At 43.5% G+C, this 18068-nt stretch overlaps 1 protein-coding gene across 1 annotated transcript in view; it reads left to right on the forward strand.

Annotated features, from left to right (window-relative positions):
- Positions 1 to 18068, forward strand: part of LOC106609934 (catenin alpha-2) — a 767831-nt gene that overhangs the window by 132842 nt on the left and 616921 nt on the right. Inside the window, exon 3 of the mRNA XM_045722643.2 lies at positions 8314 to 8509. Coding sequence (XP_045578599.1) covers positions 8314 to 8509 — 196 coding nt within the window. The remainder of the gene's footprint in view (positions 1 to 8313; positions 8510 to 18068) is intronic.

Consider the following 18068-nt stretch of genomic DNA (forward strand, 5'->3'; position numbering starts at 1 on the left):
TCTCTGGCCTGGGACATCCACAATTGCTCTCTGTCCAATCGCATTTGTTCCCCTGCGGCGTGTTTTTACCAGGTTGAATTCAGCTTCATCCACAAAGATGAATGTGTGTGCAGTTTTCCAGTACTTTACATTATGCATAGCTGTGTATGTACCCTGTTTGGTTATTGAACAGACATCTTACCTGGACATATTGATACCGGAGTTCTTTCACACGTTCACCGTTTCTCTCAAAGGGTACAGTGTACAACTACTTCATCCTTATTTTATGTTTCTCTAGGACTCTGGCAATTGTTGTTGTGCTGACCGTATTCACATACCCAAAAGTGATATTGTCTGCCAGCACTCTGTCCCGAATTTCCCGCAGTTTTATTGCATTTTTGCCAATTACCATGTCAACAATGGCAATTTCCTGCGCGTCTGATAATATTCTGCCTCTACCTCCTGCAGAGAGACCATGGTTTACAACATGGTCAACAATTGTGGCCCTTATCACATCAGAGACCACCGCTCTTGGTCTTCCTCTCCTTTGTCCTCCACGCATTCTCCCTCTCCCTGCCACTCTTCTTTCCCCACCAACCTGTCTTTCTTGATCCATGTTTCCAAACTAAATCATTCCGAAGCCGTCCTCTTTTGTCCGTTTGGTAACGAGACTAAAAATAGGACGCTTGGGTAGGCTTTCAGCTGAAATTGCAATCAGCTGTGTTTGGAATGATTAAATATTCTGCAGAGATTTTCTGTAAGTTTCAATCTGGTTACTGCAGAAATGCAAGACATTTACCATCATTCTGTTTGGAATGTGTTTTTAACAGTTTTGGAAACGGTGTGTTAGCATTTGAAAACGTGCTGCAAATACACTGCTCAAAAAAATAAAGGGAACACTAAAATAAAACATCCTAGATCTGAATGAATGAAATAATCATATTAAATACTTTTTTCTTTACATAGTTGAATGTGCTGACAACAAAATCACACAAAAATAATCAATGGAAATCCAATTTATCAACCCATGGAGGTCTGGATTTGGAGTCACACTCAAAATTAAAGTGGAAAACCACACTACAAGCTGATCCAACTTTGATGTAATGTCCATAAAACAAGTCAAAATGAGGCTCAGTAGTGTGTGTGGCCTCCACGTGCCTGTATTTACATTTTTTACATTTTAGTCATTTAGCAGACGCTCTTATCCAGAGCGACTTACAGTAGTGAATGCATACATTTCATACATTTTTTTTCTGTGCTGGCCCCCCGTGGGAATCGAACCCACAACCCTGGTGTTGCAAACACCATGCTCTACCAACTGAGCTACAGGGAAGGCTATGACCTCCCTACAACGCCTGGGCATGCTCCTGATGAGGTGGCGGATGGTCTCCTGAGGGATCTCCTCCCAGACCTGGACTAAAGCATCTGCCAACTCCTGGACAGTCTGTGGTGCAACGTGGCGTTGGTGGATGGAGCGAGACATGATGTCCCAGATGTGCTCAATTGGATTCAGGTCTGGGGAATGGGTGGGCCAGTCCATAGCATCAATGCCACATGAGGTCTAGCATTGTCTTGCATTAGGAGGAACCCAGGGCCAACCGCACCAGCATATGGTCTCACAAGGGGTTTGAGGATCTCATCTCGGTACCTAATGGCAGTCAGGCTACCTCTGGCGAGCACATGGAGGGCTGTGCGGCCCCCCAAAGAAATGCCACCCCACACCATGACTGACCCACCGCCAAACTGGTCATGCTGGAGGATGTTGCAGGCAGCAGAACGTTCTCCACGGCGTCTCCAGACTGTCACGTCTGTCACATGTGCTCAGAGTGAACCTGCTTTCATCTGTGAAGAGCACAGGGCGCCAGTGGCGAATTTGCCAATCTTGGTGTTCTCTGGCAAATGCCAAACGTCCTGCACGGTGTTGGGCTGTAAGCACAACCCCCACCTGTGGACGTCGGACCCTCATACCACCCTCATGGAGTCTGTTTCTGACCGTTTGAGCAGACACATGCACATTTGTGGCCTGCTGGAGGTCATTTTGCAGGGCTCTGGCAGTGCTCCTCCTTGCACAAAGGCGGAGGTAGCGGTCCTGCTGCTGGGTTGTTACCCTCCTACGGCCTCCTCCACGTCTCCTGATGTACTCGCCTGTCTCCTGGTAGCGCCTCCATGCTCTGGACACTACGCTGACAGACACAGCAAACCTTCTTGCCACAGCTCCTATTGATGTGCCATCCTGGATGAGCTGCACTACCTGAGCCACTTGTGTGGGTTGTAGACTCCATCTCATGCTACCACTAGAGTGAAAGCACCGCCAGCATTCAAAAGGGACCAAAACATCAGCCAGGAAGCATAGGAACTGAGAAGTGGTCTGTGGTCCCCACCTGCAGAACCACTCCTTTATTGGGGGTGTCTTGCTAATTGCCTATAATTTCCACCTGTTGTCTATTCCATTTGCACAACAGCATGTGAAATGTATTGTCAATCAGTGTTGCTTCCTAAGTGGACAGTTTGAGTTCACAGAAGTGTGATTGACTTGGAGTTACATTGTGTTGTTTAAGTGTTCCCTTTATTTTTTTGAGCAGTATATATCGTTTGGTGGAGTATGAATGAGAAAAGAGTTCATGGATTTCGGAGAATGTGGTCATTGAATGCATTTTGTGTGAAAGCAATGAAAAATGATTCACAGTTTGGTCCACACACTTCTGTTTCGCTGACTGTGTGAAGAGTTTTGACAATGTGACTTCAGTTTTGACCAGCTAATAGCCTAACCACTGATCAAGCAACATTATGGACTAAACTGTCGATTCATGTTGCTGCAGAATTATGTTGCTGCGACAATACAGGTCAAAATAAGATCCTACATCTGTACTTTCAGATTAAGATGCTACTAGCTCTCTTAAAATACTGTAGCTTCCCTCACAAACCGCCACTGTGCATTTGTCAAGTTGACGCTCGCCATTCTCTTGCTAAGTGAGCCTCGCCGGGGCTGGGCTATACAGGTTATGTGTGTGTATGACTGATGTTATTGTACATTTGTGTGTGTGTGTGTGTGGTGTGTGTGTGTGTGTGTGTGTGTGTGTGTGTGTGCATTAGGTTCTTGACTGATGTTAGGTTCTTTGGTTCGGTACCCCCTCCGGAGTTCACTGTGTTCCTTTCATCATTTACACTGCAATATGTTCCCCACAGACAATGGCAGGGTACTACTGCAGTCACACACTGAGTCATTCTGTTAGTTGACTTTGTGAGTGTGTGTCTGTGTGTGTGTGCCATTGTCTGTAATGACAGGGTAGAACTGCTCCTGCTGTCATCTGAGACATCTCCCCAGTGCTCTACGATACATTTACCGTTATTTTACAATCGCTAGAACCCATTTCTCAATACTTAAGTCACTTTTTCAAAGCTCTTCACACAGTTCTCCTAACCAACTTTCAGCTTGGCACAGCAGTTCATTTCACATCCAAAATGCACTAAAACTACCAAAACACTTCATACATGTCTCAAATCGACTTATTCTTCCATAACACTAGCGAAGGTTGTCACCCAACAAGCACACTTTGTCACTCATAAAACAATGACCTAAAAAACACTAACTTCAGGTAGCATTAGACAATATTTTCTTGTGTAACATTTCTTTACAAAACAAGAATATATATAATATATATACAAAACAAGTTACAGGAATGAATCAGACATGATGCAATATGCTTCATTAGGTTTTATGTCTTTTTTTTGGCATTGAGTGATTCGAAAATACAATAATTTGTATATACACCATCTACCGATACAGATACAGTAGCAATGCTAGTCAACTCTGTCTTCTGTATTTGGCCACAGGTTCTCATCCACATCACATTTTGTGTCATCTTGGGCAATACACCTAGGAAAGAATATTTTGGCATGCCTGGTCCATCCCTGGCAATCTTCTGCAGATATGTCCAGGCATCCAGCATTCATTGCGCCCTGGAGGGACATTTGATCATGGTCATAAACCTTCCACCTCCATGAGGAAATACTTCCTTTATGGGGTTGAGGAATGGAGAGCATAGTGAGAGGAAAAGTGACACCATCCTGGGATGGGCTGCAAACCACTCTGTCCCGAATCTCTGTGAGTTTTATGCCATTGTTTCTGATGACCGTTTAACGATTGCAGTTTCCTGCACAGCAGTGAAAATCCTACCTCTCCTGCCTGTGGGAGGTAACCGTTGGGTCCTAAGCAGAAATACAAAAACAATTACACACAAGTGGGTTTGGAGGTTTTGCTCAATTTCCTTCTGTAATGTGCAGTTCAGTTAGATGCCCTTGCAGAATGCACATCTTACCTGTTGTTTTGCCGAAAATGTCTCACTATAGATGCCACTGTTGAGCGTTGCAGATTTGTCTGCACTCTCAGACCAGCCACTCTCATTGATAGACCATTATTTATTACAAGATAAATGATAGTATCCCTAATCTCATCTGAGACTACAGCTCTTGATCTTCCTCTGTCTCCTTCCACCATGCATACGTACTCCTCTCCCTCTCCCAGTCACTCCTCTGTCAGCCACTTCTCCATCTCTGTCTGGGTCCATGTTTACATTACACTACAGCATTATTCCTACCATGTCCCCTTTAATATAGATGGTAATGCAATTGAAAGACTCACACCTGCCTAGGTGTTCAGCTGCAATGGGAATCAGCTGTCTAATTGTTTTGAAAGTGTTTAATTTTTTAGATTTGGAATATATTTCAATACGGTATTACTGTAGAAATGTAGCAAATTGCTGTCTTATTCAATTTTGTGTTATGTTCGGTTTTGAACTTAAGTTTAACAGTTCTGAAAAGAGTATGTAAACCTGTGCAAATTGGCCTGTAGATACATGGAGTTTTGGTGGTAGTCGTGTCTGAGTGAGAAAAGAATTCATGACATTTGAAAGATGTAGCAATTGAATGCATTTTGTGCCAAAGCAATGAAAAACGATCCACAGTTTAGCCCACATAGACTGCTGTTGTGTTCACTGTGTGAAGGGTTTTTGAAAAAGTGACCTAAGTATTGAGAAACGAGTCCTAGCGATTTGTAAAGAAAACTGTAAGTAGCAATAAAGTATTCAACTCTAAGCAGCATGTCTTGAAACAGAAATATGTTGCTCGCTACATATTGAACTAACTCCATCTGGCCGTCAGTTTGTATTGTCTTCACAAACAGAGCAGTTCATAACAATAGGCCTAATGAAAGTACCATGATGGGATTAAGAAGCAATCAGATCGTTCAGTACAGATGACATTAGAGTTTGCTTTCAGTTACTTACTTTGATAAATAAAGCTGAATGATGATGGTACACATAGGAAACACAATAACATCCACATGGGATGTGATGATCAGTAGTGTGTGTATAAGCATTGTGTGTGTGTGTGTGTGTGTGTGTGCGTGCGTGCGTGCGTGCGTGCGTGCGTGTGTGCGTGCACCCCCTGCGTGCATGTGTCCCCACCCAGTTGACAGGAAGTGACAGACACCTCTAAAATATTAATGACGGTAGTGTCTTGCCTGTTCCCTCTATCTGTACCTCCCTTCTACCCCAACTGGACTCCTTTCTGAATACTTCCTGCCTCAATAACACTGGCAGAGAGAGACCGAGGCCGCCGTCACAAGGGTCATTTCTGTTCTGCTTTGACTCCATTTCTCAACAGACAATGGAATTACCGCAACTCCTTTAATGGAGTTTAATGAGTCATTTGCAGGGAACCAATAACGAATCATGTCTTCGGAGTACCGGGTTTGCTCAGGTGGGCTTGTCTTCGCTTCGCGCTGGGTGATTTAAATGTAGCCTCATGCTCGTCAAATACTGTAGCTTCTGTCTATATTACTTTTAGAGTAAAATTACTCTAAGTGTATAAAAATTGTCTTCAAGTAAATGGCTCACTTTAGGACTTAAGAAGAGGCTGATAATTCCTGCTTGTTACTTTGTCTGCCTGACTTTGTCTTCAAATGGGTCAAAAGTGAACTGTCCTGTAGGCTTCTAACTTCAGGGGCAAAAGGGCAATCTGGGTTTCATTTTGATCTCATGGATGGTCAGTTCTTGCATCCACACCATACATCTAAGAGTTGTTACATTTCTCCAGTTCCATCCTATCAAACTGGTAAAAGGTTAACTCGCCTGTAGGACTCTAACTTCAGCATTTCAATGGCAGACTGAAAGCGGCGGTTTCATTGCTGAAATTCTGGCTTTTTCGAGGCCTAGTTTCCCTAATTTGTTTTCGGTGCATGAATCCAACCTGAAAGCATCTCTCTTAAGATTTTTTTGTGTTTTAATTTACTCCTAGTATTTGGCAGCTGAAAATTGTATGCAGTGTTGTCCTGAGGCAAAGCCAGGCCCAGCTTAACCACAGCGAGCCCCACTACACTCTCAGAGCTAATGAGAAGCTAGCTGACACGTAGGGACACCCAACAGCTGTTTGCTTGGATGGCTGTTAGCTTGTCTCTCGCCCTGTGTGGGAAGCTCAGCTCATTTCGTCTCCATTTCGGCACAGTAATTGTGCGACATGGCGCCATTACCGAAACCAAAAGGCAGAACCCGGAGGCTAGAAAGCTAGAAACACCCCCACAACCCCTCTCAGTGGACTTGTGGTAGCGTTGACTTGAATGAACGCTTGTAGGCGCTCCTCATGCTTGCCTGGAGCCAAACTGGAGGGTCCAATTTGATTTTCAGTCCTGCTCCTCGATTTACCCCCAAGCAGGTTTTGGCAAAGCAGGCCCCAGACGGCAGCACATTTACAAGGAAATTGCTCACTTCCTCACCCTCTAGTGCTTTAGCTGGGCACATTTAGTGCTTCAGGATGCATTTTCTCTTGAATACTCTGTGTCTCACTCCAAACAGGCTTTACTGGTAGAGTAGCAGTTTGAGAACCAACATCCAATGATGTTGGGGAACCATTGAAACCAAGTCTGGTGTTTCTAATTGACTACACAGTTTCACAAGAACAGAGAGGTACTGCCTGAATCTATCCAATAAGTTTTTCGGTTTTTCCAAACAGGTAAAAAGTACAGCAGTAGATATTTAAAAAATATATATATATATTTCACCTTTATTTAACCAGGTAGGCTAGTTGAGAACAATTTCTCATTTACAACTGCGACCTGGCCAAGATAAAGCAAAGCAGTTCGACACATATAACAACAGAGTTACACATGGAATAAACAAACATACAGTCAATAATACAATAGAAAAAGTCTATATACAATGTGTGCAAATGAGGTAGGATAAGGGAGGTAAGGCAATAAATAGGCCATAGTGGCGACATAATTACAAATATAGCAATTCAACACTGGAGTGATGGATGTGCAGAAGATGAGTGTGCAAGTAGAGATACTGGGGTGCAAAGGAGCAAAATAAATAACAGTATGGGGATGAGGTAGTTGGATGGGCTATTTACAGATGGGCTATGTACAGGTGCAGTGATCTGTGAGCTGTTCTGACAGCTGGTGCTTAAAGCTAGTGAGAGAGATATGAGTCTCCAGCTTCAGTGATTTTTGCAGTTCGTTCCAGTCATTAGCAGCAGAGAACTGGAAGGAAAATAGGCAAAATAGATATAGGGACTATGGGTGACATTTGGGACTCATTTTATTACTTAACGATATTACTTTTTATCGCTCACACAATTTAGCTGTTTTATCACCCTTCTAACATACTGGATTATTTGTGTGCATCCTTAATGTCCCCCTATTCTCTACGCACTGTATTAGGGAATAAGGGAACATTTTGGACTTTTGTTTCATTTAATTGTCATGCTGCTCAAAGACACAGGAGTCCCCGTTTGAAAGCATGTCACCTTTCCTGCACACTCTAGCTTTGTCAATCACTTATGATGGCTTCCCTCCTGAAATGCTTATGAAGACGTGTTTTAGTTGTATGAATAGGCTGGATGAAAGGCGATGAAATGCAATCAAACTATACGAGATGTCTTTCAACGTTTTATGCTCCTTTATGGTCTGCTTAGATTACTGTAAGACTTGTCTTGCATTTCAGTTGGTGGATCAATCAGCAACATATCCCACAGCTCAATGAACTAGCAGTTGCTGTATAAGAGTGCTCTATAACATTAACACAAGTATTAGTTATCCATACAGTTTTCAGTCCCTCAACCCTTTAGGCATCTGTTACTTTGTTCCTTTCGACTTACTGTAGATGTGCTACGGGAGCCACCGTACCTTGGATAACATGTGTTGTTATGCTAGCTCACGAACGTGAGGATGTTAGAGTTGTAGCTAATAAAACCGAGCCATTTATAAAGAACCACGTTTCGTTCTTCCTACGTAACAGCATCAGTACCCGTCCTAACCTCTCCCTCTCCGTCCGTCAGGTGACCACCCTGGTGAATACCAGCAACAAAGGGCCCAGCAGTAAGAAGAAGGGGCGCTCCAAGAAGGCCCACGTGCTGGCCCTGTCCGTGGAGCAGGCCACGCAGAACTTCCTGGAGAAGGGCGAGCAGATCGCCAAGAACAGCCACGATCTCAAGGAGGAGCTCATCCTTGCCGTGGAGGATGTCCGCAAGCAAGGTATGTCTGCACTGGGACACCATACCATGTTGAACTCTTGTGTTTAGAGATATATGAATCCATTAAATGGGACAGCAAGATGAAGAGAGTCCAATGTACTCACAGGGACACCATACTTGTAGTTTTCTGGTGTATACAGTCCATGAAATGTGACAGCAAGCTCTCCAGAGCCCAGTGTGTATTCTGGTTCCCATCCAAAACTGCTGTAACATTATGTATTAGGAGCTTGAAAGGCGCCTGCATGCTTCCACCACCTTTGGAGCTCTTCCCATGCATGTTTTAGAAGAACACACGGAAGGAGAACTTGGAGAACTAAAGGGAGTATCCCAGTTTGAATATTCCCCCATGTATGTACTTTTATTTCCTTCAAACATAGAGTCCTACTTTTGAATGATATTTTCTCCCTCTGAGCCTTAAGTCACCTTGTCCGTCTGTAAACCTGGCTTTATCATGCTCCAACTGTCTCACTTCCACACACGCTCGCATACCCTAGCCCCTAAGCTTAGTCTGGCTCTGGAATATTTCTAAGGCTCTTGCCCAGGTGGGTCCCAGCAGGGGCCCTCAATGAAAAAGCACTAGCATCGGTAGGGACCTCTCTGTCTCTTTCTTTCTCTGCATGAAAATTCCCCTCCATTTTTTCCTCTCTTCAATCTAGAACACCTGCCCAACAAACAATGTCTGGATTCAGGCAAACTGCGTCACTCTTCAAGCATACACTTAGCAATCTCGCTTTCTTGTACATTCATCGTAGGCAATTTACCGCGGTAGCTATCAAGCTGTGGAGGAGAAGGTGTTGTGTTTGAACTCAGACCTTGCTTATCAGTCTTGTGTTATGTTTTTAACTTGGAAATTAATTAGGCTAGATTCCCTTGCTGAGTAAAATGTCAGTACAGAATAGCGTAAGTGTTTGACTATTTTACAGTAGGCTATCTGCTTCAGAGTACAGTTTTTGCATTCTTTAATTTCATCGTTTAGGGATCACTGGACCCAAGCAGACATATCATTTTCCATTTTAATACCTGTCAGGTTTTTCCATAACTCATTTATTTACTGTCATTACATTTGACGGGGGCCCTTCTTCAGGAAGTTGGCACTATCCTCATCTTCTATTGGAGCAGACCATCAAACTGTAAACTAGTCACCACTAGCCGGCCCCCGCCCAGTACCCTGCACTAAATAATATGCGTTGGGTGCGTAACCCATGAGGTCGTCCACCCACGCAGCCATCGGCATCAAAAACAAGGGATATTGTCTAAATGAGCCACATCTACACTTCCTTAAAAACAGCCCTGTAGCCTAACACATTACAAAACCACTATTCCTTGTGTTTTGATGTGTAGAATTACACACTGTAGCCTATTGTTTTATACATTTTTACTTTCCTAAAATAATAATCGTCCACCTCACGGTTGAGCTGTCGGAGATTTGAGCACTAAATGCACCTACAATAATAACAATGGTATACTGTAATAACAATGATAAAATAAATTATTATAAATGTTATTACTATTTATTTTTTTCAAAATTGCATCCTACCTGAATAGCGAGTTGCACAGTAGCCCGCATTTGGCCGCACCATAATTTTTCACATCTTTGTCCACTACAATATTAAAACTTGTTTATGTGGAAGACATTCCCCTTGTAGGCTTTTTACTATGGGCATACTCTTTTACTTTCATTTTACTATAATGAAAAAGGCCTCCATCTTCACATACAGTGGCCCAAGGCTCCTCTCTCGCTCTCTCTCCTCAGCAGCGTGCATGTAAGGCCGTGGGCAAGGAGTGAGAGAATGATCCTGAAGCGTTGAAATCCGGATGTACTGTATGATGTGCAGCCCTGGGCAATTTTATTGAGCTGCTTTTAATACATTTTATCGGCCAAAAGCCGGCACTTACCGGCTAACGGAAACTCTGATCCAATGTTACAGTGCCTTCAGAAAGTATTCATACCCCTTGACTTATTCCACAGTTTACTGTGTTACAGCCTGAATTCAAAATGAATTAAATATATTTTCTCTCTCTCCATCTACACACAATACCCCATTATGAAATCTTTGCAAATGTACTGAAAATGATATACAGAAGTATCTAATTTACATAAGTATTCACACCCTGGAGTCGATACTTTTTAGAATCACCGTTGGCAGCAATTACAGCTGTGAGTTTTTCTGGGTAAGTCTCTAATAGCTTATCACACCTAGATTATGCAACATTAGCAAGCAAAAACTAAAGCATGACGCACCAGTGACTCGGTCAATAAAAAAGTGGTCAGATGATGCAGATGCTAAGCTACAGGACTGTTTTGCTAGCACAGTCTGGAATATGTTCCGGTATTCTTCCAATGGCATTGAGGAGTACACCACATCAGTCACTGGCTTCATCAATAAGTGTATTGATGACGTCATCCCGACAGTGGCTGTACGCACATACCCTAACCAGAAGCCATGGATTACAGGCAACATCCGCACTGAGCTAAAGGGTAGAGCTGCCACTTTAAATAAACGGGACTCTAACCCGGAAGCTTATAAGAAATCCCGCTATGCCCTCCGACGAACCATCAACAGGCAAAGCATCAATACAGGACTAAGATCGAATCGCACACCGGCTAATACAATCGTCGGATGTGGCAGGACTTGCAAACTATTACAGACTAGGGAAGCATAGCCGAGAGCTGCCCAGTGACACAAGCCTACCAGACAAGCTAAACTACTTCTATGCTCGCTTTGAAGCAAATAACACTGAAACATGTGTGAGAGCATCAGCTGTTCCAGAAGACTGTGTGATCACGCTCTCCGCAGCCGATGTGAGTAAGACCTTTAAACAGGTCAACATTCAACAGACAGATTACCTGGACGTATACTCTGAGCATGCACTGACCAACTGGAAAGTATCTGACATTTTCAATCTGTCTGAGTCTGTAATACCAACATGTTTCAAGTAGACCACCATAGTCCCTGTGCCCAAGAACACTAAGGTAACCTGCCTAAATGCTACCAACTCGTGTCTGTAGCCATGAAATGCTTTGAAAGGCTGGTCATGGCTCACATCAACACCATTGTCCCAGAAACCCTAGACCCACTCCAATTTGCATAACGCCCCAACAGCCCCATGTGCAAGCACACCATGGCCGCTTCGCCGTTACAATGTAGCCAAGCTGTTTGTATCTGCCTATGCACCAAATGAAAAAGCACAGGATATTTGTGTCTTGATAAAACAGCTCTGCTTGCAGGCCTGGCTTAACAAGGGGGCAAAAGGGGCTTAGCCCCTTCAGCTGAAACATGTACCACCTCAGTTTTAGTTTTACATTTACATTTACGTCATTTAGCAGACGCTCTTATCCAGAGTGACTTACAAATTGGTGCATTCACCTTAAGATATCCAGAGGAACAACCACTTTACAATAGTAAATCTATATCTTTTTTTTGGGGGGGGGGTTAGAAGGATTTCTTTATCCTATCCCAGGTATTCCTTAAAGAGGTGGGGTTTCAGGTGTCTACGGAAGGTGGTGATTGACTCTGCTGTCCTGGCGTCGTGAGGGAGCTTGTTCCACCATTGGGGTGCCAGAGCAGCGAACAGTTTTGACTGGGCTGAGCGGGAACTGTGCTTCCGCAGAGGTAGGGGGGCCAGCAGGCCAGAGGTGGATGAACGCAGTGCCCTTGTTTGGGTGTAGGGCCTGATCAGAGCCTGAAGGTACGGAGGTGCCGTTCCCCTCACAGCTCCGTAGGCAAGCACCATGGTCTTGTAGCAGATGCGAGCTTCAACTGGAAGCCAGTGGAGTGTGCGGAGGAGCGGGGTGACGTGAGAGAACTTGGGAAGGTTGAACACCAGACCGGCTGCGGCGTTCTGGATGAGTTGTAGGGGTTTAATGGCACAGGCAGGGAGCCCCGCCAACAGGGAGTTGCAGTAATCCAGACGGGAGATGACAAGTGCCTGGTTTAGGACCTGCGCCGCTTCCTGTGTGAGGCAGGGTCATAGTTTTATGTCCCTATATAAAAATACACCAAACTGCTGTATAATTTGACCTTCAAGAAGATAGAGGATGCTTCCCAAATGGAACCCAGTTCAGTCCCTGGTCAAAAGTAGTTCACTATATAGAGAATAGGGTGCCATTTGGGAAACATCTTAATTGGTTTAATTGGCTCAATACTTTGCCCTGGCCAGACCCAATAACATCCAATCCAAAATGTTCACTAATTAATGGTTTGGTCTGGCGCCCTTGAAACAAAGTGGCATTTTCCTCATCTGCCCTTCAAAAGACAGCAAACATCAAAGAGTAAATATGAGTTATTTGAAAGTGGGTTTGAAGCCCAGAGGTGAAAACAATATATTTTTCATTTGCTCTTGCCTCCCCCTGGGTCTCATTTGGCTGGGGCTGGATTTGTCCAAGCCGGTCTAGTCGAAACCCTCTCCGTTTATGCAAATCAGATTCTATACAGGACCATTGGTTGCAAAATTCCGGTAACTTTCTCAAAATTCCCAGGCTTTCCAGAAATTCCTGTTGAAAGATTTTCGAAATCAGGAGGGAAATCGCAAGAAATGTACAGGAAATACACCACCGTAGTTGTAGCCTTGCCGCTATTGCCGACCAACCATTTCACACACACATCAGTGGCCCCATTACAAACTTACCCAAGCCTAGCATGACTGCTGACTTTTCTATCCGAGGAAATACCGTATTGCTTTGTTTTGGGGTTTGATTTACTTTAAAGTGTTTGGAATTGAAGTACAATAACTCATCATATGCAGACACAAACCCTCTAAATCACACTAAAGTTTTGGGGAACGTTTTACCGAGCATGGACTGTCGTTTGGCTTTCCGAATCCCAAAATCCAAAATCTAATTTCCCAGTGGTTAAGCGCTCGGCGGGTCAGAGTAATGGGGCGATCAAACGTTCCCTCTCTCTTGATGGATTAGAAGCAGAAGGAGACAGGGTGTGTGTGTGTGCCTGTGTGTATTTGTGTAAGAGAGGGAAAGAGTCGTATATTCCTCTGATTGATACCCATTAAGCTCGGGCCCTGGCCTTGGCTTTGGAGAATGTAACGATCCTGAGATGTTTACTCCACAGTCTCGCAACATTAATGCTTTGATTGTCCGTGGGCGGTAGCACCTCCGCCTCCGCAGTGTCGGAACACCATATAGGCTATAGAGGCTTGTTGAAGGCCCGTGATTCCATCATTTGTAAACAGATCACGCCGAAAGGCTGTGGCCCAATACAACCCTCGCAAATCTCCAATGTGTAACACCACGCCTCATTAAATAGTGCCCTGTTATCTATCGTCTTGGGAACGTTTCTTTTCAGGATGGCCAATGCTGTCTATAAAGTCACTTAGTTGTTTTCCTGCCTGCAAGTCAAGTCCCCTTCAACGGCTGAATGGAGTTCAATGAGCCCTGGCTCGAAGCTGATGTTTTCCTCCGTTCGGAATTGGATTGTACTGCATGTTCAATACTCAGATCAGCAGAAAGAGAAATGGTAGCTTACCACCGGCAGCTGTTGCACACACATTCATCATCCATCCGGCTCTCACCTCTACAGTTTCCTCACATTTCATAGTGTGCACTGCAGACAGACTTGACACTGTTGGCGTGGAGCCATTCCAGATCCATGAAATGGATCAGTGGCACACATGGCCGTGCAATTCCTCACTGAGCTTTGATCAAAGTTTCCACTTGTGCCTTTGTTAAGCCACGAGTGAGGGAGAAAGAGTGTGAATGAGAGAAATGGAATTGAAGGAACACTGACGTGGAGAAACAGGGAAAGAGGGAGAGGACAGACAAGCCAGAGTGTGTGGGCTCTGTGTGTGTTTAACATATGAATGAGTGTGTGTGGGTGTCCCACGTGTGTGTGTGTGAGTGTGTTTGCGTGTGCATTTATGTGTATGCATGTATGTGTGTGTGTGTGTGTGTGTGTGTGTGTGTGTGTGTGTGTGTGTGTGTGTGTGTGTGTGTGTGTGTGTGTGTTTGTGTGTGTGTAATATCCACCCTGCACAGCCAGAAGAGGACTGGCCACCCCTCATAGCCTGGTTCCTCTCTAGGTTTCTTCCTAGGTTTTTGGCCTTTCTAGGGAGTTTTTCCTAGGGAGTTTTTCCTAGCCACCGTGCTTCTTTCACATGCATTGCTTGCTGTTTGGGGTTTTAGGCTGGGTTTCTGTACAGCACTTTGAGATATCAGCTGATGTACGAAGGGCTATATAAATACATTTGATTTGATTTGTGTGTCCCACATACAATGCCTTTAAAAAGGATTCAGACCCCTTGGATTTCTTCCCATTTTATTGTCTTACAAAGTGGGATTCAAATGGATTTAATTGGCTTTTTTTTGTAAGCAATCTACACAAAATACTCTGTAATGTCAAAGTGGAAGATTGTCAACTACAAACACAAGGGAGCTTTTCGAAAGCCTCATAAAGAAGGGCAATGATTGGTAGATTGGTAACAATAACAAATCAGACATTGAATATCTCTATAAGCATGGCCAAGTTTATAATTAAGCTGTGGTTTATGTATTAAACCACCCAGACACATCAAGTTACAGTTGTCCTGATCTGTGCTGCAGGACAGGAAGGAAACTGCTCATGAGGCCATTACTGACGATGGATCAACAACATTGTAGTGACTTCACAATAATGATCTGAATGACAGAGTGAAAAGAAGACTGCAAAAAATATTCCCAAACATGCGTCTTGTATGACACAAGGCACTAAAGTAATACTGCAAATAAAACACAGCAAAGGAATACACTTTCTGGCCTAAATGCAAAGCCTTATGTTTGGGGAAAATCCAACACAACACATCACTGAGTAACACTCTTAAACATCTAGACGTTCCGCTAGCGGAACACCTGCTCCAATATCCAATGATAGGCGTGGTGCGAATTACAAATTCCTCAAAAATACAAAAACTTCAATTTTTCAAACATATGACTATTTTACAGCATTTTAAAGACAAGACTCTTCTTTATCTAACCACACTGTCCGATTTCAAAAAGGCTTTACAACGAAAGCAAAACATTAGATTATGTCAGCAGAGTACCCAGCCAGAAATAATCAGACACCCATTTTTCAAGCTAGCATATAATGTCACAAAAAACAAAACCACAGCTAAATGCAGCACTAACCTTTGATGATCTTCATCAGATGACACACCTAGGACATTATGTTATACAATACATGCATGTTTTGTTCAATCAAGTTCATATTTATATCAAAAACCAGCTTTTTACATTAGCATGTGACGTTCAGAACTAGCATACCCCCCGCAAACCTCCGGTGAATTTACTAAATTACTCACGATAAACGTTCACAAAAAACATAACAATTATTTTAAGAATTATAGATACAGAACTCCTTTGTGCAATCGAGGTGTCCGATTTTAAAATAGCTTTTCGGTGAAAGCACATTTTGCAATATTCTGAGTAGATAGCCCAGCCATCATGGCTAGCTATTTAGACACCCACCAAGTTTAGCCCTGACCAAACTCCGATTTACTATTAGAAAAGTTTGATTACCTTTGGTGTTCTTCGTCAGAATGCACTCCCAGGACTGCTACTTCAATAACAAATGTTGGTTTGGTTCAAAATAATCCATTGTTATATCCAAATAGCGGCGTTTTGTTCGTGCGTTCAAGACACTATCCGAAGTGTAAATAAGGGTCACGAGCATGGCATATTTCGTGACAAAAGATTTCTAAATATTCCATTACCGTACTTCGAAGCATGTCAACCGCTGTTTAAAATCAATTTTTATACCATTTTTCTCGTAAAAAAGCGATAATATTCCGACCGGGAATCTGCATTTAGGTAAACAGACGAAAGAAAATAAAGCACGGGGTCGACTCGGGCACGAGCCTGAGTCTCACAGTACTGTGACCAGCCACTATCCAAACGCGCTACTTTTTTTTCAGCCAGAGCCTGCAAAGCCACGATTCAGCTTTTTGCCGCCTTCTGAGAGCCCATGGGAGCTGTAGGAAGTGTCACGTAACAGCAGAGATCCCCTGTATTGGATAGAGATAATCAAGAAGGGCAAGAAATTGTCAGACAGGGCACTTCCTGCATGGAATCTTCTCAGGTTTTGGCCTGCCAAATGAGTTCTGTTATACTCACAGACACCATTCAAACAGTTTTAGAAACTTTGCAGTGTTTTCTATCCAAAGCTAATAATTATATGCATATTCTAGTTTCTGGGCAGGAGTAATAATCAGATTAAATCGGGTACGTTTTTTATCCGGCCGTGAAAATACTGCCCCCTAGCCATAACAGGTTAATTAAGAAATAAAATTATTTCACCTTTATTTAACCAGGTAGGCAAGTTGAGAACAAGTTGTCATTTACAACTGCGACCTGGCCAAGATAAAGCAAAGCAGTGTGACACAGACAACAACACAGAGTTACACATGGAGTAAACAATAAACAAGCCAATAACACAATAAACAAGTCAATGACACAGTAGAAAAAAAGAAAGTCTATATACAGTGTGTGCAAAATGCATGAGGAGGTAGGCAATAAATAGGCCATAGGAGTGAATAATTAGAATTTAGCAGATTAACACTGGAGTGATAAATGAGCATATGATGATGGGCAAATAGAAATACTGGTGTGCAAAAGAGCAGAAAAGTAAATAAAATAAAAACAGTATGGGGATGAGGTAGGTAGATTGGGTGGGCAATTTACAGATGGACTATGTACAGCTGCAGCGATCGGTTAGCAGCTCAGGTAGCTAATGTTTAAAGTTGGTGAGGGAAATAAAAGTCTCCAACTTCAGCGATTTTTGCAATTCGTTCCAGTCACTGGCAGCAGAAAACTGGAAGGAAAGGTGGCCAAATGAGGTGTTGACTTTGGGGATGATCAGTGAGATATACCTGCTGGAACGTGTGCTACGGGTGGGTGTTGTTATCGTGATTAGTGAACTGAGATAAGGCGGAGCTTTTGCTAGCATAGACTTATAGATGACCTGGAGCCAGTGGGTCTGGCGACAAATATGTAGCGAGGGCCAGCCGACTAGAGCATACAGGTCGCAGTGGTGGGTGGTATAAGGTGATTTGGTAACAAAACGGATGGCACTGTGATAGACTGCATCCAGTTTGCTGAGTAGAGTAATGGAAGCTATTTTGTAGAGGACATCGCCGAAGTCGAGGATCGGTAGGATAGTCAGTTTTACTAGGGTAAATTTGGCGGCGTGAGTGAAGGAGGCTTTGTTGCAAAATAGAAATCCGATTCTAGATTTGATTTTGGATTGGAGATGTTTAGTATGAGTCTGGAAGGAGAGTTTACAGTCTAACCAGACACCTAGGTATTTATAGTTGTCCACATATACTAGGTCGGAACCATCCAGGGTGGTGATGCTAGCCGGGCGGGCTGTTGCGGGCAGCGAATGGTTGAAAAGCATGCATTTGGTTTTACTAGCGTTGCAGTTGGAGACCACAGAAGGAGTGTTGTATGGCATTGAAAGGGCTAGAAGTATACAGAATGGTGTCGTCTGCATAGAGGTGGATCAGGGAATCACCCGCAGCAAGAGCGACATCATTGATATATACAGAGAAAAGAGTCGGCCCGAGAATTGAACCCT

This window comes from Salmo salar, chromosome 08 (genome assembly GCF_965601325.2).
Source record: "Salmo salar chromosome 08, fSalSal1, whole genome shotgun sequence".
NCBI lineage: Eukaryota > Metazoa > Chordata > Actinopteri > Salmoniformes > Salmonidae > Salmo > Salmo salar.